This window comes from Capsicum annuum, chromosome 2 (assembly GCF_002878395.1).
Source record: "Capsicum annuum cultivar UCD-10X-F1 chromosome 2, UCD10Xv1.1, whole genome shotgun sequence".
NCBI classification, from domain to species: Eukaryota; Viridiplantae; Streptophyta; class Magnoliopsida; order Solanales; family Solanaceae; genus Capsicum; species Capsicum annuum.
In genome coordinates, this window is record NC_061112.1 from 147,560,467 (window position 1) to 147,586,042 (window position 25,576).

At 36.2% G+C, this 25,576-nt stretch overlaps 3 protein-coding genes across 3 annotated transcripts; all 3 read right to left on the reverse strand.

Moving 5' to 3' along the window:
- Nucleotides 1–3,599: 3,599 nt before the first annotated feature.
- On the reverse strand, nt 3,600–9,440 carry LOC107855495 (proline-rich receptor-like protein kinase PERK8). Its single transcript, XM_016700513.2, has 8 exons — nt 7,515–9,440; nt 6,510–6,923; nt 6,163–6,249; nt 5,446–5,516; nt 5,188–5,267; nt 4,524–4,671; nt 4,166–4,327; nt 3,600–4,076 (listed from the first exon to the last, which is right to left on the reverse strand). The coding sequence occupies exons 1-8, from the start codon at nt 8,434–8,436 to the stop codon at nt 3,888–3,890; spliced, it is 2,073 nt and encodes a 690-aa protein (XP_016555999.1). The 5' UTR covers nt 8,437–9,440; the 3' UTR covers nt 3,600–3,887.
- A 1,802-nt stretch (nt 9,441–11,242) lies between these two features.
- On the reverse strand, nt 11,243–14,658 carry LOC107855496 (probable endo-1,3(4)-beta-glucanase ARB_01444). Its single transcript, XM_016700514.2, has one exon. The coding sequence runs from the start codon at nt 13,518–13,520 to the stop codon at nt 11,412–11,414; it is 2,109 nt and encodes a 702-aa protein (XP_016556000.1). The 5' UTR covers nt 13,521–14,658; the 3' UTR covers nt 11,243–11,411.
- A 5,077-nt stretch (nt 14,659–19,735) lies between these two features.
- Nucleotides 19,736–22,460, reverse strand: LOC107855487 (probable endo-1,3(4)-beta-glucanase ARB_01444). Its single transcript, XM_016700504.2, has one exon. It carries the CDS (start codon nt 22,096–22,098, stop codon nt 19,945–19,947), a length of 2,154 nt encoding a protein of 717 aa, XP_016555990.1. The 5' UTR covers nt 22,099–22,460; the 3' UTR covers nt 19,736–19,944.
- Nucleotides 22,461–25,576: the final 3,116 nt, after the last annotated feature.

The window sequence follows — 25,576 nt, forward strand, 5'->3', positions numbered from 1 at the left end:
GAAGCGTGGTAGACCATTAGGTTCTAAGGATCGAAATCCTAGAAAAAAAATGAAATGGTCAAGATGATACTACGAAAGATCCTCATATGAAAGCTTAAGATTTGAGCAATGTTGATATCTCTGAAGGGATCAATGAGCCTGAGACTCAAGAAAATGAGGAACTATCCATAAATTCAAGTGATGTTGAAACTAATTTGAATCGATCTGAAACAGTAGTGGGTCATGTCTTTGCATATAATGTTGCAACGAAAATCATGCAAGATAGTGAGGATCTTGAACCTCGGTCTGTCACAGAATGTCGACAAAGAAATGACTGGCCAAAATGACAAGAAGCAATTCAATCTGAATTGAATTCACTTGCCAAACGTGTAGTTTTTGGACCTATAACTCAAACAACTAATGGTGTTAAACTTGCTGGCTATAAATGGGTCATTGTACGACAAAGAAATGATAAAAATAAAATACAAAGGTATAAAGCACGCCTTGTTTCACAAGGATTTTCACAACGGTCTGGTGTCGATTATGATGAGACATATTCACCAGTTATAGACACAATAACATTGCGTTATCTTATTAGTTTCACTATCCATGAGAGACTTGAAATGCATTTGATAGATGTGGTAACAACCTATCTATATGGATCACTTAATAATGAGATATACATGAAAATTTTCGAAGGATTTAAAATGTCGAAATCATATAGCTCAAAGCTTTGGGAAATGTATTCCATTAGATTGCAAAAATCATTGTATGGTTTGAAGCAATCTGGACGCATATGGTATAACCGTCTTAGTAAATATTTATCTAAAGAAGGTTATACGAATGATGAAATTTGTCCGTGTTTTCATAAAGAAAATAACGTCGGAGTTTGTTATACTTGTTGTCTATGTCGATGACATAAACCTTATTGGAACGTCAATAGAGCTTCAAAATGCAATTGATTACCTAAAGAAAGAATTTGAGATGAAAGATCTCAGAAAGACAAAGTTTTGCCTTGGTTTGCAAATTGAACATTTGACAAATGATATCTTTGCCAATCAATCTGCCTACACAGAAAAGGTGTTAAAACGATTCTATATGGATGGAGCACATCCATTAAGTACTCCGATGGTTGTTCGTTCACTTGATGTGAATAAGGATCCATTCCGACCTCAAGAAAAGAATGAGGAACTCCTTGATCCTGAAATACCATATCTTAGTGCAATTGGTGCACTAATGTATCTTGCAAATACTATAAGGCCTGATACTGCCTTTTCAGTAAATTTGCAAGCAAGGTATAGTTCTACTCCTACTAGGAGACAGTGGAATGGGATCAAACACATATTACGGTATCTAAAGGGGACTATCGATATGGATTTATTTTATTCTAAAGATTGCAGTTCCGATCTTGTTGGTTTTGCTGATGCTGGGTACTTATCTGATCCGCATAAAGCTCGGTCTCAAACAGTCTATGTATTCATATGTGGGGTACTGTCATATCTTGGAGATCAACAAAGTAGTCTATCGTAGCCACTTCATCGAATCACGCTGAGATTATAACTATTCATGAAGCAAGCCGAGGGTGTGTATGGTTGAGGTCCATAATATATCTCATTCGAGAAAAATGTGGCTTGAAATGTGACAAAGTACTCACAATTTTATATGAAGATAATGCAGCATGCATAGCACAACTGAAAGGTGGATTCATAAAAGGAGATAGAACGAAACACATTTCGCCAAAGCTCTTCTATACACATGAGCTCCAAAAGAATGGTGATATTGATGTACAACAGATTAGTTCAAGTGACAATGTAATTGATTTATTCACCAAGTCTCTTCCAACTGCAACTTTCAAGAAGATGGTGCACAAGATTGGAATGCAAAGATTCAAGAATGTTCTTATTAGGGGGAGTTAATACGCGTTGTACTTTTTTTTCCTTACGAGGTTTTGTCTCACTGAGTTTTCCTTGTAAGGTTTTTAATGAGGCAACCTATATGCGTATTATTAGACATTTAAGGGGAGTGTTATGATATATATCAATTATAATGAATGTCTATCAAGATCTATTTGATGTCTATCAGGATTTGATGTATTTGTCTTTTAGTGTGAAGTTAGGGGCAAGTTCCCCTATAAATAGAAGGGTCATTGTAAATTATCCCTCAAAGAGAAAAATAAGAATTACTCTCTCTATTCTCTCTACTTTTCTTTATTCCTTATTTTATAACAAGATGAGAAAAAGAGATGTATTTTCAATTACTGTATTATTACGTTAATTAGGTTCCCCTTCTACAACTACCTGACTTATTAGTCTTTCATTACAGTACGAAATGTTGGATAGATAGTTAAATCAAATTCAAGGCTACGCTATTTCACTGAGACATTGAAAAAATTCACTTGTTCATCTGTAATAGTGAGAAGTGAGCTAAACTTAATTGTACAAATGTCTGTCTCATGAATTCACTATTGGATCATTTATTATTTTATGGAAAATGTTAAATCAATCATAACAAACTTTTTGAACGATTTTACAAATTTATGCGGCATGAAGACATTTTACGTGGAGAATGCAAAATCATCCAAAACAAGTGTCATACTCACACCGTCCTATATTAGTTAGCATATCACTAAAAATACATATCTCAAATTAGTTGATCACTTACAAAATCAAATAGAATTAATTTTTTTTTTTTTAAAAAAAAAATTGACCTTGCAATTAATATACTCTTTAAAGTTTAAAGAAATTATCTATATATCCATTAATATAAATAAAGCATTTAATATTAAAATTAATCGTTTCTTAAGCATCTTATAAAATAAAAAGTGGTCACTTAATATGGAATGGGGGAGTACCATGGATGCAAATGCAAAATAATGCAAAAGAAAAGTCATACTATTAATTCTACTACTGCCACTCACACTTAATGCTAAAAAAAGGAAAAATTGTTTGGTAAAAAATATTTAATACTTGATATGTCAAAAATGATAAGTAAAATTAATTAATTAAAGATATAATAGTAAATTAGTGACAACTAAAAAATGAATGGAGGGAGTATATAAGAACAGTACTAAATAATATGTATTAGTATTATTTGAATTACTAATACTGATAACCCTTGTATTGCTATTATCATAATTTGCTACTATTAATTATTATACACAATCAACTATATTGAATGGGGTAGGCTGAAAATCCTATCGAACATGCATTATTTCCTTCAACACATTTTATCAAAAAAAAGTTTTAGGCGTACGACTCTTTTAAGTTGTAATCATAAATGTCCCAACTCTTCTTCTGAATAACAGTAATCAATTAAAACTGTCCCATAGCACACTACTTTTCATTAGATTTCAATTTGAAACTCCAAAGATTTTCCTTTTTTAACAACTTTGATGAATTACTGGTTTATGTTGAACCTTCTTTTACAAGTCAAAATCCGTCCCTCCTTTTTTATAATTCAGGTTAGGTGATCACTTGGCTCTTATCAATAATTTAATGACATGATTAGTTAACATAATTAAGGATCTATGAACAAACTCTGGATAGTTAAATAGCTACACGGAACAATTTTTTTTCTTTAAGAACTTTCATATGCTTCCATTAGAGCGTAACTGCATGGTATCAGTCAAACGACTTTGATTAATATTATCTACATTGTATAAATCGAATTTTTAATTTCAGAATGCTACAAAACCAATTGTTTTCTGTGTGATCGATCTAATGAAACAACAAAAAGTAGTAAAAAAGAATGCAGATTTCCGCGCTAGCCAAAAAAGAAAGAATAGCACAGTGTAATTACAAGTCAGATCTCTCTCTGAAAAAAACCACTTGTCGTCGCGAATTGCCAGGATTTTGCACCGAACAGGAGCACCAGGGCAAATTTTTTTTTGATAATGAGCCATTGAGAACTCAACTTCTATAGCTGCTTTGAGAGTAATTGAAGAAATCTGAACTGTACTCTTGACTTCCAAAGGCCATTTTTTGAAACATTCTTATCTGTGCGGATTGTTCCCTTGAATCAAAAATTTCACTTTGCCCAGGTTTCATTCCATTGGACAGATCTGAAAGCTCATCCATGGAATCTAGAGCTCTAACAACCTGGAATGGGAAGACAAGACAGAACCGAAAAAGTTCAGGATTGCAAGGAAATGAATGATGAACTGCCTCGCCAATAACACTCTAGTTACCTGACTCATCTTAGGCCTCTTAGAGCCTGAATGACGCACACAAGCTGCTGCTGCTTCAATCATCCGGAACATCTCACCCGCAACATAGTTCTTTTCAAGCCTAGGATCTACTAAATCGTCAAAATTTTCAGTCTCAAGTGCTTGAGCAAGCAAAGGTCGAGCCTACACGATAGAAGGTAGCATTCTCAACTTCCATTTAATGAAAGCACTACTAGCGTGACAAGAGTTGTTTATAAGCAAACAGGAAAAACTTTAAAACAGTTACATCACTAGTGTGAATATCCACGCCATGCTGATAGTGTGAATACCAACATCAGCCATTACAGGGAGTTAAAAACAACTAAAAATTTGAACTTACCCATTCAACCAGGCTTTCATCACCCAAGGGTTGAGACTGGTCAACAGGTTTCCGCCCCGTAATAAGCTCCAAAAGCACAACGCCATATGAATAAACATCAGACTTCTCTGTTAACTTTCCACTAGATGCATACTCTGGGGCCAAGTATCTGAAAACATTTACGTTAATGTCAAGTAATGAGCTGAACGCATGTCATACAAACTACTAAATTAGTCATTTTGGTTAATATCAGTTTAACCCACTTTTATCTGTAGGATGACAGTGCCTATTGGAAAATCTAGGTGTGGCTGACATTTACGTTATGGTTCTGAGATGCAGCATAACAGCAACTGTTTGACTGAAGACCAAATCCTGCCCCCAAACAAGAGTACGAAGTTACCAACTTGAGGCCGATACCCACTGTAGGTCGTTCTTACAAGTGAGGAATCAATATATGTTAAATTAAGGTTAAATTATTCTCTCGCCCAAGGCTCAAAGTGAAATGGAAGTTACATAAAGTAATAAAAGTTTTAAAAATAAAAGCAGCATTCGGATAAAAGTTTTTGGAGATTACTTATGGTGCAACTGACAAAGGTGTTGATATTGTCAGATGATATGAAATTGTAACAAGAAGAAGCCAGCTAAGATTTCTTCAAATTTAAGACTTAGCACATGTATGACCTACCCAAAGGTTCCCATCACACGAGTTGTCACATGTGTATTATTGGCATCACCTGCTAACCTTGCAAGCCCAAAATCTGCAACCTGAAAGGAGGAAAAATGCAATTGTAAAACTGCATAAACTATGAGCAATAACATAGATGATTTTCCTATACACCATTACAGCACGAAACACAAGAATTTCGGGTTCAGATGCCTAAACTCAACAAACATGACAACAAGAAGTCACAAACATAAATTTAAATTGGATAAATTGCCATACCCGTGCCTCAAAATTGATATCCAAGAGGATGTTTGATGATTTAATATCCCTATGGATAATGCGGGGATGACCTGCGAACGACATAATTAGCAAAATTTTAGAAGATAAATCAGTAGAGGAAAATTGCAAAACACGAAAACATGCTCTGTTGCCAAAGAAAGTCCATTCAACTTGGCGACATTACAACTGAAAATACTGGTGGTCTATTTTAGCGCTAGTTCTCATCAATAAACAATGCAGGTACCCTTAACAATTACATTGACTAGTCAGGTTTTACACTTCTATAATGAAGGATGATCGAAATTAGGCATTTTCATGGAAAAGAACATCGAATATTTTGCACTCAGCTTGTAAAGAAATCTAACCACTTCTTAAGCCACTTTTTTTTGATAATCGTGGTGCGAGGCCTAGCGTGCCCGCACCTCGACTAATTCCACGGGATACCTGCTACCTCCCACCAGCAACAGGTGTCAGGTAACTCTGTCCACCAAAGCTAAAACAGATGGGAAGAAATCACCTAGTGTTTGTCTTTGTTGGGAATTGAACTCGAGACCTCATGGTGCGCAACCCAACTTCATTGAACCACTAGACCACACCCTTGGGTGTCACCCCTTAAGCCACTTTGTCCCTATTATTCCTTTTATTAAGTCTCCAGAAGCCCTAGGTTTTAATGTAGACAAGAGTAAATATAAATATAAGAAGAAATAAGGAAATTACAGTCTTCATGCAGATAAGCAAGTCCACGTGCTGCACCAGCAGCCACTTTTACTCGGGTAGCCCAATCCATAGTTGGCCTGCCTTTACCTGAAGCATTTAATCGAGTGATAGAAGTTAAGTTGGCATCATATCCGAGACTAGAGAACATCCTTCTCAATTTCATCAATCTTCATAGAATGTGGCACAGTATAAGGCCAATAGTTTGTAGCCATTGTTAGCAGCTATTCACATCATTAGTCATTACCAGTCATGTTAAGAAAAATAAGAAACTCATCGTGAAACTCATCTAGAGAACAAAATATAGAGTAGATCTATTCATTAGTTCCTTTATCTCAAACCTGTCTTACCATGAAGGTGATAGTCAAGCGTGTCGTTTGGCACATAGTCGTAGACAAGCAACCTTTGCTGATCTGAGATACAGTAACCAACAAGTGAAACCAAATGACGATGGTGGACACGGCTGATAATCTCAACTTCTGCTCTGAACTCACGTTCCCCTTGTCCACTTCCACTTTTTAGCTGTTTTACAGCGACTTCTCTTCCGTCACTAAGAACACCTTTGTAAACACATCCGAACCCACCTTCACCCAAAACAGTATCAGGAGAAAAACCATTTGTTGCCTCAGATAATTCTTCATAAGTGAACCATGATCTTGAATTTCCAATACCACCATGGTCTGGAGAGTACATAAAATTGCTTTGCGAACCGGTTGGAGCTAAATAAGCAGAATGTTGAGACCTTGATCTCAAGAATGATGTATCTGGAAGATAAGTATATCATTACGACTCCAAAAGCTGGGCAGGGGGTGAGTTATTGTAATTCTATAATGAACCGCTAACAATACTAGAAACAAATTTGCACAAACGACATAGTACTGGAAACTAATTTTCTGATCCGTACTTCACATTTAAAAGCTGATCAATAAGTGGAAAGGTAAAAAGAGAATACGGATAAATAAGTTACACAAAAGCTATAAATTCTAGTTTTCTTGGGCAAAGTTAATTTGTTGTGAGCACGCAACTCTGTAGCTGAGGAAAAAAACAGGGTGAATTTTCATGCAAAGGCAGCAAAAGTGACGAGTATGTCTCTGATGTTCAGTAATATAGATGGGCCATATGTAGTTCAAAAAATTGAGATTATTTATACCATTTCAAAGCGAATCCCTTCTACAAAAGGATCATTACGGTTCACGTGCTACAGTTCCTTTTCAACACTACAGTAATCCACGCAAGCTAGAGTTGGGGAAAGGATGAATGCATTTTATCAATATGGAAAATGGGAATGTTATAGCAATGAACAAATTCCATGCAGCAAAATCAATAAGGAAGTTCAAAAACCTTCAACGCAATACCTGAATTTGGTGAGGAAGAAAATGGAGAGGGTCCCAGGTAATTGAGATTAAATGCACTCTCTCTTTTCTTTCGCCTCCGTGTAAACCAGACAGCAACAATCACCAAGCTAAGGGCCAAAAACCCAGCAACAACACCAATTGCCACCACACTTCCTGTCTTATTTCCTCCACCATTTCTGGGACTAGAATCTGCATTGATAGCAGGGTTAGGGACAGTTGATTTAGCAGTGGGCTTCTCTGTAGTAGGAAGGCGAGGCACAGATGGAGGGGGAGCCACAGGCAATGATGTATTATTTGGGGGAGTAGGAGGAGAAATAGAAGGGGGTGGAGATGTTAACGGAACAGGTGGAGGAGTAGATGGCAGTGAGGCTGGAGGGGGTGTTGATGCAGGAGGTGGAGCGGGGTTTACAACGGGTGCAGGAGGTGGAGAATCAGGGGGTGGTGCTTGATGTTTCACTGGTGGTGGAGGAGAAGGCGAAACTGCTGGAGGGGGAGGAGGTGGGGAAGGAGGAGGGGCAGGAGGTGTAGAATCTACGGGTGGTGGGGGCGGAGGTGAAACTGGAGGAGGGGCACTGGCTGGTGGAGGAGCCTTAGGAGAAGGTGGTGGTGGTGGTGACACTGATGGCTTTGGCGGTGGAGATACCGAAGGCGGTGGTGCTGCTGGTGGAGGAGGAGGTGAAGGCGCAGGTGGTGGAGGAGATTCTGCTGGAGGTGGTGATTTAGACTCTGATGGAGGAGGAGTAGCCGGAGGCGGTGGAGAAGGGGATTGAGGAGGTGGAACTGAAGAATCCGGAGGAGCAGGTGGAGGTGAAGAGTCAGGAGGAGGAGGAGGAGATGTACTATTAGAACTAGAATTTGAAGGTGACGCTGCAGGCAAAACTGGGATTGGAAGAAGAGGAGGGGAAGAATCTGGAGAGGCCATTTTCAGTAAAAGTCACAATCTTGATCAAGAATTGTGCAGTAACCCTCCAAAATCCACATTGAGATTTCTCAAAAAACCTTCATTTCCACAAACAAACCAAAAATCCAGCAGATAATCCAAGAATGCAAAACCCCTCTTTCCAAAAACTAAATCTTTACTACTACTGTCTATATCAGAGCCTCAAATTGAAGTCACTAGCCTATAAGCCCTCAAAAGAAAAAAGTGTTAACAACCCAGATCAACAGAATCCAAAAAGAAAATGTGAATGCACCAAAACCCAACTCCGCAGCAGCCAGATTCAATAGTTAAGGAAAAGTAAACAGACCCAGATCCCTCAAATAGAGGTTGACAATGTTAGTAGCTCAAAATACTCTCAACTTACCTCTAGGTTTCCTGAATTAGAGGTAGGAATCTTGAAACATGAGGAATGGCAAGGCTGTAAGTAGTATTACCCATCAAATGTGGGCAAATGGGAACGTGGGTGCGACTTCGGAATTGATTTGGTATGTCAAATAGAGAGCGAGTAAAATCAGAATCTTGATTAAGAGAGAGACAACATGGGGAGGGTACCTCAGAGAGAAGACTTGGTGAATAGTGATGAACTCAGCATTTACGTCAAACAAAATAATACATTGATGTTTTTGAATAAAAATATAAACATTCTGTGTGTTTGTGAAAGAACGTTACCACGAAGCTAAGTCAAAAGAAAACATCATGAAGCCCATGTTGAAGATAGACTTATATGGTTATGTGGTCTCTGCACACAATTGTAAACAGAAAATCAACACTAAGTTTAGAATAGTATTAAAATGGAGTAGCAGTTGTCGTCCTCTTCTTCGATCTCATTTCCTTTGTCAGTTTATAACTGTCATTATCTATGGAAAAACTCAGACAAATTTAGGTTGCCATTAGCAGTAATTCATGACTGGCTGAATTAACTCCCTAATTACTGGGCACGCGTGAACAGTGGCTCTAATGTGCTACGTTTCCTTTTTCACTTTTTTGTCTTTTCGGCTTTGTTTTTCTTTTCCTAGCTACTATAATATGTCGCTTTAATTGACGTGAGAGATGTTGATAAGCAACTCGTACATTATGAATTTTAGTCATTAAGAAAATTAAAATATATATTTATTTTTATTGTCTCAATTTATAAAAATATTTAATTGAAATACAAAATTCCAAGTAACACTTTAAATATTGTGATTCTAAATTACTAGATTGTAAATACCCATATGCTACGCTACATATCATCTCATTAAGAATTTGAATGAGAAGGTTAAATTATATTCTTACTATTAAGTATAAGAATATTCACTTTTTTTTATTGATTAAAAAGAAAAAAACAATGAAGAAACTACTATTTCATATTAATACAAATAACAATAATTATATCTATCAAATTTTATTTGTGAAATCACATCAGATATATTTTACTTAATATCAAAGCCTAAACTAACTTGTCAAAATTAAATAAAGTTTGTTGAACTAACGAGAGATTAATGATTTTACTTGAACGAATTAAACACGAGTGGATGAGGTGAATTTTGCACGTTGATGTTGAAAGCAAAGCTAGTTTCCTTTTTCGCGACCTATGTTTTGTCATACTAAACTTTTAAAAAATATGACTTATTCTTCTTCCCGAAATTATAAATACTTATTAATTCTAGTTTGGACTATTCAAACAAGTTTTTGTTCAAACCCTTTTCTCCAAAAGTTCGAAACATTTCACATGAACACCAATTTGTAGTTTGTGCAACAGAAAATCATCAAACTCACGTCAAGTAGACCAATGTCAACAAAAAAGAGTACACATTAATTGTCTAGATAGTCTTCTACTATTCTTGTTTGCAGTTGAGTTGTTCCATTCTCCTTGTTGCATCAATTATTTTCGATCTAATTAACCCCCCCCCCCCCCACCCCCCCCCGCCCCAACAAAAAAAATATAGTAATGACATGACATCTCAATCCTCTGATAATCTCAAATCCAGAAATTATTTGTCGTCCATGACGTGCAGTATAAAACTATGAGTTAGTTTGAGTCAATGAAAAGGATTCAGATGGCACCTTCCTTTTATTTGTTGTCACTTTGCTGTCCACCAAACCATGATAAGAAAAAGTTGAAATGCAAACACTTCAAAGGATAATATAAGTAATTACAAAGCACATGAATATCTCAAAAGATCTCCCCCAAAATAAGAAAAGAAAATGAACTAATGATGCAGCAAACTTGACAGTTGCACCAGAATTCAGAATGTTGTTGGTATATAATATGTCCGGTCACAGCTAGGCAACCATATGCACCAACTAATGTTTAAGGCTGGCTGGCTTCCCTCAAGTCCTACTTTTTCTTGCATCAAAAGGTTACACCCAACCACATACTGATAGAATCTATAATATAAAGAGAGAAAAGGGAGTTTTTGTTCTTGACTTCTTCAATGGGAGGCAACTAAGTTGCTTTTACAAGAAAGCAACTTGGCCTATAACATTTATTAAATATACATAGGTAAATAATGCGAACTAAGCATCAATATGAGGAGCAATGTAAAATGTTCCAACTCAATCACACACAAATCTAATTGTTGTAATAAACTACTGTTTGCACCAACAGAATATGCAAGCCATCAGTGAGAATCAACTCACGTGGCTCCATAGGTGGTCGCTCAAGTGCCAGTTGTATTAGTATCTAGACTAGAGAATTCAAGATATGTAACTGAGCAGAATGTAGCAGCAACAAAACTGTACTAATTGGGAGTTCTATTGATCATGATATCATGATGCATATTGCAGGTATAAAAGCTTCAAGAAATTTGTCTAGTGTAAAAACATGAACTTTGTGACATTGATCATTAAAGACATTGGTATTCTCTCTGTTCCTAATCATACTTATTGAAGTTAATAACAAATGGAAATGATCAACCCATCAAGAATAACAATCTAACAAGCAAAATTAGTGAACCTCTCAAGTTTCGTGATGATCATTTTCTGCTATGAATCCACCACAAAAGATTTGAGAGTGTATTTCCATCATCATGGCTGCTCAAGTCCCTTACTTTCTTTAAAGCTTGGTTCGGCTTATAAATTGCTTCCAATGCGTAAACAAATCCTTTCCATCCTTCCTCGGTTCTGTTTTTGGGTACACTAGTGAGTGCCCATTTCACAAGCTCCTTCACATAATCAACATCAGAAAACACAACTTCAGTGATTGGCAATAATGGTAGAACTTGAATGCTCAGCCTTATGTCTTTCCTCTCAGCTGCAGCAAACCAAAGAATGCTGTCTCTCTTTCTAGACCATAAAATACCAACCACCTTATTATTCTTGACGAATCTTGGTGCATAAATTTTGTTGTCTCCTTTTACATGCCACCAAGTCTGTGCAGACTGAATTTCCAAGGCTGCAAGAGTTGAGCCAACAGAAACAAGATCGGCATCTCCATACGCTGATCCCATCAATGCAGCTGAATAATATGCATTGATCGCTTCACTTGTACTCTCTTGATTTCTCCCAAATGGAAATTCAGTCACTCCTGAAGCCCAAGAATGTAATTTCCACAAGTCAAAATTCCTAAGACGCGTATAATGCTGGTTCTCCTCAAGTCCCAAGTTCATGTAATCTTCCATTAATGAATATGCTTGCTTCTTGTACTGGTTTCCCCATGAAGGGTCAAATTTTGTAAGCACAGAAATGCCATACACAAAGTATCCCAAATGAAAATGATGGTCATTATAAATTCCAAAACCAAAATCAGCTGCTGTGTCATTTATCCCTTGTTTAGTCACAAGGCCACCCCATTTCTCCTCATAGAAGAAGCCATTGGCACCAAATTTTCCATTTAACCAAGGCTCTATCATATCCTTCAAGAATTTAACAACTACTGGCTTTATCTTAGGATAAGAAACCTCTTCTGCAATCAATGCCAATCTTGCTGCTCTACCAATCAACTTCCCGTAAAAGTAAGATGATGCAGTAGATATGTTTGATGCATTCAAAGTCTTAACATCTTTATCAAGAGCACGAATAATTTCAGGGATTGATTTTTTCTTCAAACCTTTAACCGAATGCCATGATACTGGGATTGACTCTGCTTCAAGATCCCATGTATCTCCAATTACACCAACAAGCTCACCGTCCGTGCTTCTATACTTGAAATCCTCCAGTACGGTCACTGGAGCATTTGCTTTTGTAAGAAGTCGACGGTGGAGAGGATGAGCAAGCATAAGCAGCTTCCCTGCACCTTTCACATCCCACTTGTACTTGAGAGCAAAAGACCCAAAAGTGGCACTTCCAGACACAGGGTAAGCCGAGCTATGCTCGTCAAGGATTTTCTCAAACGTGGAATCCGAATTAGCCAAGAGAGCAATCCGAATTACACCCGAGAACCCACCAAAGTTGATGGTGGATACAGTATGAGTCAAATGAATCGGAGAAGATGCATATAGGATCCACGTTTGCTGATTGCGGAGTCTGATTGTGTACTTAGTAAAAGAACCATCACGAGAGAGCTTGCGAATTGAATCACCAGTTGAGATTGATATTGAAGTTTTCCCATTGACAGCAAAAGTCAAGTAAGGACTACCTCTAACCAAAAAGAACCTAAGGTTACTTGATGGCAAGTCCAAAATGACACTAAGATCACTATAAGCTGAGATTACATGGCGCTGCGTTGGCTTAGGATTCTTGAGAGCTGATATAGTCAAATCAGGGTGAAAAATCTCTTCTACTAAGGCAGAGGAGATGTTCTGAGATGGATAAGAAATAGAAATGGAGGAGTTAGCGGAGCGAATGAGATAAGGTTGAATGTACTCAGGCTGATCACCATTCTTGAGTACAAAATTTTGGAAAAATGAATTAGTAGGCAAAGGGGTGGAGACAAGGTCTCTAGAAAAGTAATCTGATGGATTAGGCAAGACTAAAGAATTTGCTTTGGGGAAGACAAAATGGTTATCCTGAGAATTTTCATCTACGGTATTTGTGTTTAAGTTTAAATCAGCATTATAACCCTGAAAAAGAATGGAAAATGCACAAAGCAGGAAAAGGAGCGCCATTTTCAATATGTTGAGAAGCTTTGGGGCACCAGCTTTCATTTAAGATGACTAATGAAACAGATTTTTAGAAGACCCTTTTAATATTTGGCTATTGGGTTTTACTATAAAGAGGTGGTGGATCAAGAATGACAAGAAAATCAGAAAGATTCTCTATGTCTGGTTGACTTAGCATACATAATTCTTATTCTAATTATATACGCTAATTCAAAATGAGTTACCTTCTCTTTATCGTTCCAATTTTATCAGAAGTGACCAGAACGTGTTACCTTCTTGTTTCGTACATTAAAAACTTTTTTGTCTCTTTGAAGTTGTCAAGAAGAACGGCTGGCTAGCAGATTTTGTGCTTAACAAGTGGTTGAAAGTACAAGATTTCTGCAAACTTTTGGGGAGCGAAAATGAGGAAATAGAGGAGATTAGAGAGAGAGAAGGGGAAAAGGTCTGGTTAATTAAAAAATTTCTTGTGTAATTTAAGCTTAATCCTGAATATAATTATAACGTTACAAAACTAGTACGGAAAGACAAAAAATATTGACGTTGCAGGTTCTGTTACTTGGCATCAACTATCAGTCAATAAGATCCGTTCAACCGACGGTCTGAGATAAAATAGGACAAAACATACCGAACGTTACAATAACAGACATTTGGCAGATCTTTGGGTGCTGAAATCAATTTCCAACTACAATGAAGGTGTCTATGTTGCTCGGATTTTAAAAAAAAAATGCTGTTACATTCATGTTGAATCTTCAAAAATATGTTACTTTGAAAAGATTCAAATGCAGCCATCAGCATTTTTAAAGAGTCGAAGCAACATAGAAATCGATAATTTACATGTGGGACAACAGTTCAAGAGGAGCCATACTTGATTAAGCATATCATGATCAGAAATATTAAAATCTAGAAGATAACAATAATGTGCTGTTTAAGAAACGGTAAGTTCTAGATTGCTAGCTAATACAGACAAAATTTTCCTCCATTTTTTTTTTGTGCGCGTACATGGGTGCCAGTTGCCAGCTAAAGAACAAGAAAGTAATAATTCTTTTGCGGGGATGAATGGAGCAGGGGTGGTGGGGACAGAAAAGGACTGGTGTACGTGATATAAAATGGGTGTCATCAGGGGATAGGAATCAAAGAGGTTTCACCTAAAAATAGAAAGAAGTTACCCATCTGCACTAAATCAACAAATATAAAATGTGTGTCTTCATTAAAATATGCATATATCTTTAATTTGTAACCTTTAAGGGTAGATATAGTAAAAACTGGATTCTTGGGGTATGTTGCATTAATTTTATTTTAATTTCTGTAAGAAATAATATATCCATTGTTCCACATCATGGGGTCTGGAAGACCTTGCACCTACTTCCAAATAGAGAAACTATTTCGGTAAAATCTTATTTATCCATCTTTTTTTAGAAGTAATATGAGGCTCCATTGAACTGTCAGCGTCATGTGGGCTGTGGTTAACGTTCACATGATTCACACTTGGAAAATGGTATCAATGATTGAGGTCGAATACCTCTAGAACAAAATAGAATGAGCTGACTAAATAACGAAATATTAAAAATTATTTTGTGGATTACTTCTGTCTACTTCCATTTCCAGTATCAAAATGAACTTTTCCTTTAACCAAAAAAAAAAAAAAAAGAGAGTAATTTGAGATTGGTATTAAACTGAGATTTTTTTTGGGAGGGGTAACCATGTAAACAGTATCATTAACAAACAAAAGAATGCACCTTATAGGAAGGGGATCAAGAAGAGTACGCCTCCAGTAGTTCCATCTAGTTACAAGTTACCAAGCCAAATAAAAGAATCATCTCTCCACTCCTACAAGTCTTCTTCGAATTTGACATGGGATTGAAGTGTTCTGTTAATAAAAAGAACTTTGTTTTGGAAGCTAAGTGGTCAATTTGTTAAGTTGCAGCAAATACTCATAAAAGATCTTTTATCTTCAAAATGGTTCTCTTTGGCAGGGTTCTAACTGATGGTCCAACAGCACTTCTAAAAATTATCAAATTATTCTGCAACTTCAAATTTTTGTGAAGTATGTATAGATGAAGAAACAAGCTACAAGATTGTAACCTTTCTGGCTGGTAAAAGCAGGCCAGTTTAAATTGTAATCACGCTATAATGACTATAAGACCTCATGGATAATGAGAGAACGCATCATATAGGTTTCAAGTGAGACGTCTACATCTGACACTACAGATCGGAAAACAGTTTATATAGTTGCAATATTGTCGAGGGTGCCACCAAGATGAAAAGAATGATCGATTATGATAACTCTATCGATATTGGAATGGTGTGGTCGTCAGCCACTACATTCTGCCCTGTGCAATCAAATATCTATCAGGATCATCATGAAACAACAATGACATGAGTTGGAAAGAAGAAAATTGCAATCTGAATGAAGTACTTGACAGTATATTATATGGCAGAAGTACTTCTACTAGATCCATTGGTTGGTGTTAGGAGAAAAATACCTACTAATGAGTTGAGAAAGCCGATGAGAAGGGATGCTTTGAATGTACGCTGCACCATGCAACATCGACACAGTGGCACTAGATTATCATTCGACATGGTTAGAAGCTTCATGCTGTAGAAACTGTTGGGTGTACGTTATAGTTTTGATGATTGACAAATTGACAAAGTGATATGAAACATGTCAGTTAAGCTGGTTCACAGACACACTGTCACATGTAGCTGAAACTTGCAGCAAATCATTGATGATTAAAGGCAAGGGTGGAAGAAATCAAGAACCAGATGAGTGGTTAATTTTGATAAACTCAAGGAAATAAACATGCACATTATTTGAAGAAGTTGAATTTGATTCAAACACTTGATGATAAGGGAAAGCAATCCAATTCAAAATAGGAGAAGACATCAACTGAAAGGGAGTCCAATTCAAGATAGGAGAGGAAAGCTACTGAAGGTCTTCATCAGAGTTGGCTATAAATACAAGGGAAAAGATTCAAAGCAAGACACGCACTTACAAAGCAGAAAAGTACAATCTACAGATTGAAATCACGAAGTGCTACTCAACCACTGAAGAAATACATTGAAGAACCTAGTCCTACGTGCATAATACAGCTAAGAGTTTTAGCTTTGATTTTTAGAGTTATTCATTGTGTTTGAGCTATTCATGTAATATTAGTTTCAGTGTGTTATAAACTGAATTAGGAGCTAGTCTTCGAGTTGGGAAAAACTCAGAGACTTTGGGAACACTAGTTAGGAATTAAAGTTTATAACTCCTAGTTGTTGAGTTATAGGGATTAGAGTTTATAATTCCTATTTTGTTGGTTACAAGAGTTTTGTAATCAGTAGTTGTTGAGACTCAGAGTTATTTAGTGAAGTTGGGGTTAAATCCTGTAAAGGTGCAGGTCGTAATTTTTTACCTCTTTTGAGCCAAGTGTTTTCCATGTAAAAATCATTGTGTTTTTTACTTTCTGTTTACTACTTCCTTGAAACACGTCAGGCAACACGTTCCATCAATAAGCAAAAGTTAGGCGAAAATAAGAAAATCAGTAGGGCACGAATTCTTAACAGAAACCAAATCATAAGATCTACCATGAGGATGCAAGTAAGATTACTAATTCAAAAAAAGATGTCAACTCCAGATGTTTCCATAAATAATTCATTCATATTCAGAACTAGCTAAGGTTCAATTACTGGAAAAAAAGTTGCTAAAAGAAATGATGCTATTAGCATATCTATCGGTCAATAACCTAAGATACTTTCGTCTAGACGGCATACTAATGGAAGAAATCACCAGAAGCCTGTAGCTTCTTCATCAGGAAACAATAATTTTCCCCACGTCAAAGGCAGAGGGGAAGAGAGGAAAAAGCAGAAGTTTAAAGGTATCTATCTGCTCTTTCTTGTCACAGGTTAGAACAACAACAACAACAACAAACCCAGTGTATTCCCACTTAGTGGGGTCTGGGGGGGTAAGATGTACGCAGTCCATACCTCTACCTCTGATGAAGTAGAAAGGCTGTTTCCGAAAGACCCCCGGCTCAAGTCACGAGATATCACACAAACACATAGTACAGCACAGCAGCAGATGACATAACATAGATACGGCACCCATAGGGAATATAAAACAGAGTAAAGCAGGATTGCAGGAATGTAAAGCAGAGGAAAGCACCCAGATTCGTAATAAACATGGAACACGGAACACGAAACACTGAATACAGAATCATAACAGGAATACACCCCCACCAATTAATTCCCTACACTAGCGACCCGAACTGGCCCTAATCCTCTGCCGTAATTCGCATCTTCCAGACCTTCCTATCTAGGGTCATGTCCTCGGTGAGCTGTAACTGTTCCATGTCCCGCCTAATCACCTCACCCCAGTACTTCTTCGGTCTACCTCTACCCCGTCTAAAACCATCCAACGCTAGCCTCTCACACCTACGGACCGGGGCATCCATGCCCCTCCTCTTCACGTGTCCGAACCATCTCAATCGTGCTTCCCGCATCTTACACTCCACTGAAGTCACACCAACCTTCTCCCGGATAGTCTCATTCCGAACTCTATCCCCTCGGGTCAGTCCACACATCCAGCGCAACATCCGCATTTCTGCCACCTTCATTTTTTGGATGTGGGAGTTCTTAACTGGCCAACACTCCGCTCCATACAGCAAGGCCGGACGGACTACCACCCTATAGAATTTGCCTTTAAGCTTGGGCGGCACCTTCTTATCACACAGCACCCCCGATGCGAGTTTCCACTTCATCCATCCCGCCCCAATACGGTGCGAGACATCCTCGTCAATCTCACCGTTACTCTGGATCACGGACCCGAGGTACTCTTTATTGTCAAAGGTTAGAACCACTACTTGTTTTACTAACTGATTGGATAGAAGATATATGAAGCATCCAAGTAGACGCACATTTCTTTAAAACGTTAAAAGGAGTATCAGCAGATCACTGACAAAACATTTTGTCAGAAGTCACATAATTGCTGATCATGAAAAAGAGCATGAACCATGATGAACTAACAAGATGACCTACCAACAGATATAGTCTCCTCCTTCATGCATATGCCATGTAGTGTGGCCATAAAGAGCCAAAAAATCCGCTATTCAAACAAATATATGTTACCAGGCCCACAATATTTAGCAAGTATGATTCAAGAACAATTTCAAACTACGCTCCAAATATAATTGTTCACCCTCGAGGCAATATCCATTCAACTAGATGGTCAGGTTGTAGACTTTACAAAAGTCTTTCTGGATTGCATATTATCAGAGATCGCTTGCACCAGGCAAAGAAAGAAATTTTACTGTGTTTGGCAAGCAACTAACTGATGCAACCAATTGAAACTTCCGTCCAAAAAAAGATACTGATATAGAGTTACACATGGAACAGTTCTTTTCTACGAGAGAAATAACCAGTAACAGAACATATTTTGCAGTAACATTTGCAAGATCACCTTTTCTTGTGGCTTCAACATGACGAGAAACATATATACATAGAACCAAAACAAGAATCAATCAAATCGACCAGACACATTTCCTCTGATAGAGAAGATAATATAACTATACACACAGCAATTGAGTGACTGAACCTATCAGAGCGTGATCTCCCAGAATCCAAAAAGGTGTTACAGCATCTTACGAAACAATAGAGACAACATATAATACACTGGTCAATTCACAAGCCTTAAATGGATAAAGGAAAGACTTGTGTATCTTCGTGATGCTTTTAATATTAATCCTTACTCCATCAAAAAATGGAGAAAGGAAAAGACAGACAAGAAGGAAATACAAATTCCACAGAAATTACCCCTTTGTCCACAGAAAGTATCTCAACTCCCAACTCTGAGCTACACGAGGTACGTGTAATATATTTACAAGTTCCAAATATTCCTAGCATACACTTTAAACTCGTACGCACCCAAGAATTACTCTAATTGAACAGCAATGACACATTTTTTCACTAGAATTATCAAATTTCTGGTGCATGAATATACTTAAATAGCACCTTTACATCTTTGTATCCCTCTTTACTGATGACTTTAACTTCATTCAATTTTATGTCATTTCCCATCTTACTGAACTCTTATTGTACTTTCAGAAACAGTTATAATCAGCAAACAATTTGACAACTTAATGTATACTTAGCAAGCAATCAAGGCCTAACTTGCATACCAAGTACACCAATGATGAACTTAGCGGATTATCCATACATTGCATTGAACATTTTTATTTTTCATCCTAAGCAACCAACATCTTGGTAATAGAACCCTCTAAAAATGGGTATTGGCAAGGTTGGACTTTTATTTATAACAACTCGAGATCTGGGAAAAGTTATAGCAATCATATCACAGAGTTGAGCTGCGGACTAGCGCTCAATTTATATACAGATAAAGAAAAGACAAATACCAAATCACCAAACAAAACACCCTTTTTTGTTCCTATAAGTTCATATTGAGAATACTCAAATGTAACACACCGTAAAAGAATCAATGAGAGTAGTGTCTGAACCAGCAGAACTTGTTTCCTCTATCACATCCCCCCACTTCATCATCTCTAGAATGAATCCACCACAGAAGATTTGAAAGAGAATTTCCGTCATCAAACCCAGTTAAGTTCCTAGTTTTGTGCAAAGCACCCACTTTATCATATATTGCTTCTAAGGTATACACAAACCCTTTCCACCCTTCTCCAACCCCTTCCCTTGCCAGAGCTGGCAGTGTCCATTCGACCAACTGCTTCACAAACTGAACGTCTGAAAACAGAAGTTCAGTAATGGGCAATATTGGTAAGACCTGAATTCCGAGTCTGCACTCTTTCCATTCAGGCGGAGCAAACCAAAGGCTGCTATCCCTTTTGTTAGACCATAAAACACCCACCACCCTGTTGTTTTTTGTGAATTCTTCCCCATATAAAGTGCTTCCCTCTTTCACATGCCACCAAGTTTGTGCAGCATGAATCTCTAAAGCTGAAAGGGTTGATCCAATGGCAACAAGATGGGTATCCCCATAGGCCAAACCCATTAAAGCTGCTGAATAGTATGCATTAACTGCTTCACTTGTGCTCTCTTGGTTCCGCCCATCTGCAAACTCTGTCAATCCCCCAGCCCAAGAGTGCAGTTTCCACAAGTCAAAACACCTCAAGCGTGCATACTTTGAATTTGATCGCCTGCTTAAATTCATAAAATCCGCCATAAGTGCATAAGCCTGTGGCCTATATTTCCTTCCCCAGATAGGATCTATCTTGGCTAGCACTGCAATTGCATAAAGGAAATGGCCAATATGAAAATGGTGATCATTATAGACCCCAAAACCAAAGTCAGCTCCCGAATCAGAAGCCCCTTGTTTACTCACAATTCCACCCCATTTCGATTCATAAAAGAAACCATTTGCTTCAAATGTCCCCTCCAACCATGGTTCAACTGTATCCTTCAAGAATTTACGGATTGCCGGGATAACATCAAGATGACAAACCTCTTCAGCTATCAATGCCAGCCTTGCTGCTCTAGCAATCAATTTCCCATAAAAATAAGAAGATGTCGTAGCTATTCCATTCGAATCTAAGGAAGCAACATCCTTATTCAAAGCATCAATTATTTCTGAACATGCCTCCTCCTTAACACCTTTAATGGAATGCCATGTTACAGAAACAGGGTCACTCTTCAATATCCATGAATCTCCAACAACACCAACAAGCTCACCATCAATACTATTGTACTTAAATCCCTCCAAGACAGTTACCGCACAATCCGCAGCAGAAAGCAGCTGAAGATGGAGGGGGTGAGCCAGCATAAGCAAGTCACCCCATCCCTTTTTCTCCCACTTGTACTCCAAACAAAATGGCTGACTAAAAACAACATTACCACTTACAGGATAACAAGAACTAAATCGATCAAGACATGTTTGATCAGAATTTGGCAAACAAGCAATCCTAATAATACCCGAAAAAACACCAGTCCTAATAGCAGACTCATCATGACTCAAATCAATAGGAGATGAAGCATACAAAACCCAAGTTTGCCCATTGTTAAGCTTCACAGTATATTTAGTACGATTACCATTGGGATAACATTCAAGAATAGCATGAATTGTCGAAATCAAAACCGATACATTTTCCATAACACTACATGTGATAAAGGGCGAACCTTTAACAAGAAAGAACCTAAGATTACTAGAAGGAAGATCCAATGTGACACTAAGATCATCATAAGATGAAATTACATGGGGTGCATTTGGATTCGGATTATTCAACACACTGACAGTCAAATCAGCAATAAAATTCTGGTAATTGAAAGCAGGATTACGAGACTGAGATGGGTAACAAAGAGTAAGAGATGAAAGTGCAGATTTTATAATATATGGGTGTATGAATTCAGGCTGATCACCATTCTTGAGGACAAAATTTTGGAAAAAAGAATTGGTGGGTAAGGGATTTGAGAGAAGATGAGGGGCAAAAAAGGAAGATGGGTCAGGGAGAACAGTGGATTGGGTTAAAGGGAAGAGAAAAGGCTGTGAGGATGAAGACATGGTAAAGGATTGTGAGGAAGATGAAGACGGTGGTGAGTTTTTATAGAGTTCGTTAGGATTTTTGAAAGTTTTTTCAACGATGGATTTAACTTGGTCTTTGATTTTCTTCAATCCCATGATCAGATATAGAAATCTTAGCCGCGTTTATCTGATCTAAAAAATTAAGGAAATACAAAACTTATTGATTAAGTCAAGGTGGGTGTAGTTGAGAAACATACATGTTCGAATAGCCGCCAGAAAATAGGAAATAATGGAAATTTGACTTGGTTTAACCAAATGTCAAGAATTCAATGACATGAAAGAGAAAGGAGAGGGCATGCAGGAGCTGGAAGGAAGGAAAGAATTTGATTGCAATTAAAGACGAGTACACTCAATTAGATATATGTAGCTGTAAGCTAACCATTTGAGAGGGGGTGACATTAAATTGGATAACTCTTGCTACTTTAGGAAACCAGAAAAAAATAAACCTTTGTGTCACAACATTGAAGGTTTATTATACACAATAAGATAATTTTATTAGTACTTCCTCCGTCCCTTGTCCCTTTTAATCGGACACGAAATTTCAAAATAAATAATTATTTTTTAAAAAATTATTTTAATATTTATTTTTTAGTTATCTTTTTCTATTAAGTGAAATCCAACAAAAATAAAATGAAAATAACATCATTAAATAGTTATTAAATATAAAAAAATAAAAAAATTAATACATAAAAAAAAGAATGACACATGAAACGAAGAGAGTATATCTTTTTACAAGATATTATTTTTACAATTAAAATTGATGATTTTTAGGGTGCATTTGTTTTTTTTTTTAAATTAAGACGTCTGAATCTGAATGAATATCTGAATGATTAAGATGTTGTATCTAGATCTGAATACTGAATGATTAAGACTGTTTGTTTTTTAAATTTGAATGTACGTAATTTATTTATTTGTAATAAATATATAATTCAAATTTAAAAAGTAATAAAAAATTATATTATATGAAAAAAATATTACATAAAGTATTAACTTAAACAACAAAATTATTATTTGAGTGATAATTAAAATATTTAAAGATAAATATATTATGTTAAAAATTATTGTGATATGATGTAATTATAAAAAATTAAATTCAACATAAAGTAGTCTGTCAATTAAACTTATCCAACAAACTAAAATAATTAATCAGATATAATTTTAACTTAGATACATAAATATTAAAGTATTTGAATAACTAATTAATATAAGAACGGACACTTGTCTATTTGTTAATCATGAAATTTGAGTGAAAATATCATTAGTAAGTTCAATGTTACGTTATAAACAGGCACACATAAGATTCTATTATCCAGAGAACTACAAATTTTATAATCAAAATAAAAAATTGCAAGTAAAAATTTAGAGTTTAACAAATAATGAATACAAATTGATAACTAAAATATTTATAAAAAAATTTGATGAATCATACCTAAAAGAAAAGAAAAGAAAGTGAAGAGGAAGAGAGAGAAAAACGTGAAGAAAGGGAGAAATAATGTGAAAAAAGAGGGCGAGAAATAATATGAAATAAAAGAGAGGAAATAATGAAGTAAGAAAGTCATAAATTATATTTTAAAAAGAGTTTGAATGATATTTAGATTTCTTTTTATATCTGATTCATTCAGAAGTTTTCAGATACATTAAGGACTCTTTTAAAATAAAAATATACTTAATAAGTTAAAGTGTGAATCATTTATATTAAAACTCTCACTAAGTGCAGACAACTAGGAGCTTAATCATAAAGAAGCAACGGTACCACGCCAAACCTTCACATTGTTGGGAAAATGAGCTTCGACACACGGAGCTCCTCTCTTCATGAGACAGCTGGCAACACATGGTAGTGTGTCCACATATGATGGAGTGGGAATTTGTGAAGGAATCGAAATTCGACAGATGAAGACACGTGTCTTATATTTTCTTTGAACAAAACACACCTGTCTTGTCTCCTGAGGAGTCATTTGTATTAGAAAATTAATGCAGGCATTAATTTAATATGTATTAGTAATACCTTATTTGGTGTATTTTTTAATCTTATGTATAACTAATGTTTGTATTAGGTATATATATCAAAGTGTGTATTATTACTAATACATCAAAATTTATGATATTAGTAATGCAATAGATCTAATACATTCATTAACATGCTTAAAGATATTATTATCTTTCAAAAAAAAATTCGCATTCTCTCCAATATATATATTGAGGGTATTATATAAAAAAAAAGTTGAAATTATGTAATTCATGTTATTTTTTATACATCGAACCAAATACTGCATAAGAAAAATACAAATATAACTAATACAAGCAGAACTAATGCAAGCATTGCTAATACAAATATTATTAATACATCATATTTTATATTATTCTTATACACTCTGCCAAACGACCCATGCTTTTGGAGATTTATGAAGGACAGGATTGGTTGGGCTGAAAATTTAGCCCATAACCAAATGGATCAGATTGGTCTTTTATCCGCCCTATTGGTTTGGCAACAAAAAAAATAATTGACGATATTCACCGTATAGCTATTTTAGGAGAAAGTATACTGCAAAACTTCAGTTAAATAATAATAATATTTTTTAAAAAATTAGTGGGATAATAAAGTAATATTTTAATAATTCTGTCATAAAGTAAGAAAGAACAAAGAAGAAGAAGAGTAGAGAGAGAAGAGAGATTAATTCTTATTACTTCTTGAGGGATGAGAGATCATAAGATTGTAAATACAATGAACAAAACCCCTCTATCTATAGGAGAAATTTACTCCTAGTCTGAGTAAAAGACGGATACTTCAAATCCTAATAGATATCAAAGTAGATCTTGATAGACATTCACTATAATGTAAATACATTTATAACACTCTCCCTTGAATGTCTAATTGGTAGATAATGTGCCTCGTTAAAACCTTATTAGAAAAAAACCAATAGGAAAAAAATCTAGTGAAGGAAAAAGAGCACACATCTCTAATCATACGCATTTGGGCTGCCTCATTAAAAACCTTACAAGGGAAACCTAGTGGGACAAAACCTCGTAAGGGAAAAAGAGTACAACGCGTATTAACTCCCCCTAATGAGAACATCTTTGACCTTTGCATCTCGATCTTGTGCAGCATCTTCTTAAAAGTTACAATTAGAGAAGATTTGGTGAATAAATCAGTCACATTGTCAGTTGAGCGAATCTGTTCCACATTAGTATCATCATTCTTTTGTAGCTCATATATGTAGAAAAGCTTTGACAAAATGTGCTTCGTTCTATTTCCATTTATGAATCCTCCCTTAAGATGTGTTGTGTATGCTGAATTATCTCTGTATAAAATTATGGGTAGATTGTCATATTTCACACCATATTTTTCTCAAATGAGATGTATCATGGACATCAACCATATACATTCTCGGCTTGCTTCATGAATAGTTATTATCTCAGCATGATTCGATGAAATGACTACGATAGACTGCTTTGTATATCTCCAAGATATGGCAGTACCACCACATATAAACACATAGCCTATTTGAGACCGAGCTTTATGCGGGTTAGATAAGTACCCATCATCAGCATGACCAATAAGATCGGGATTGGAATC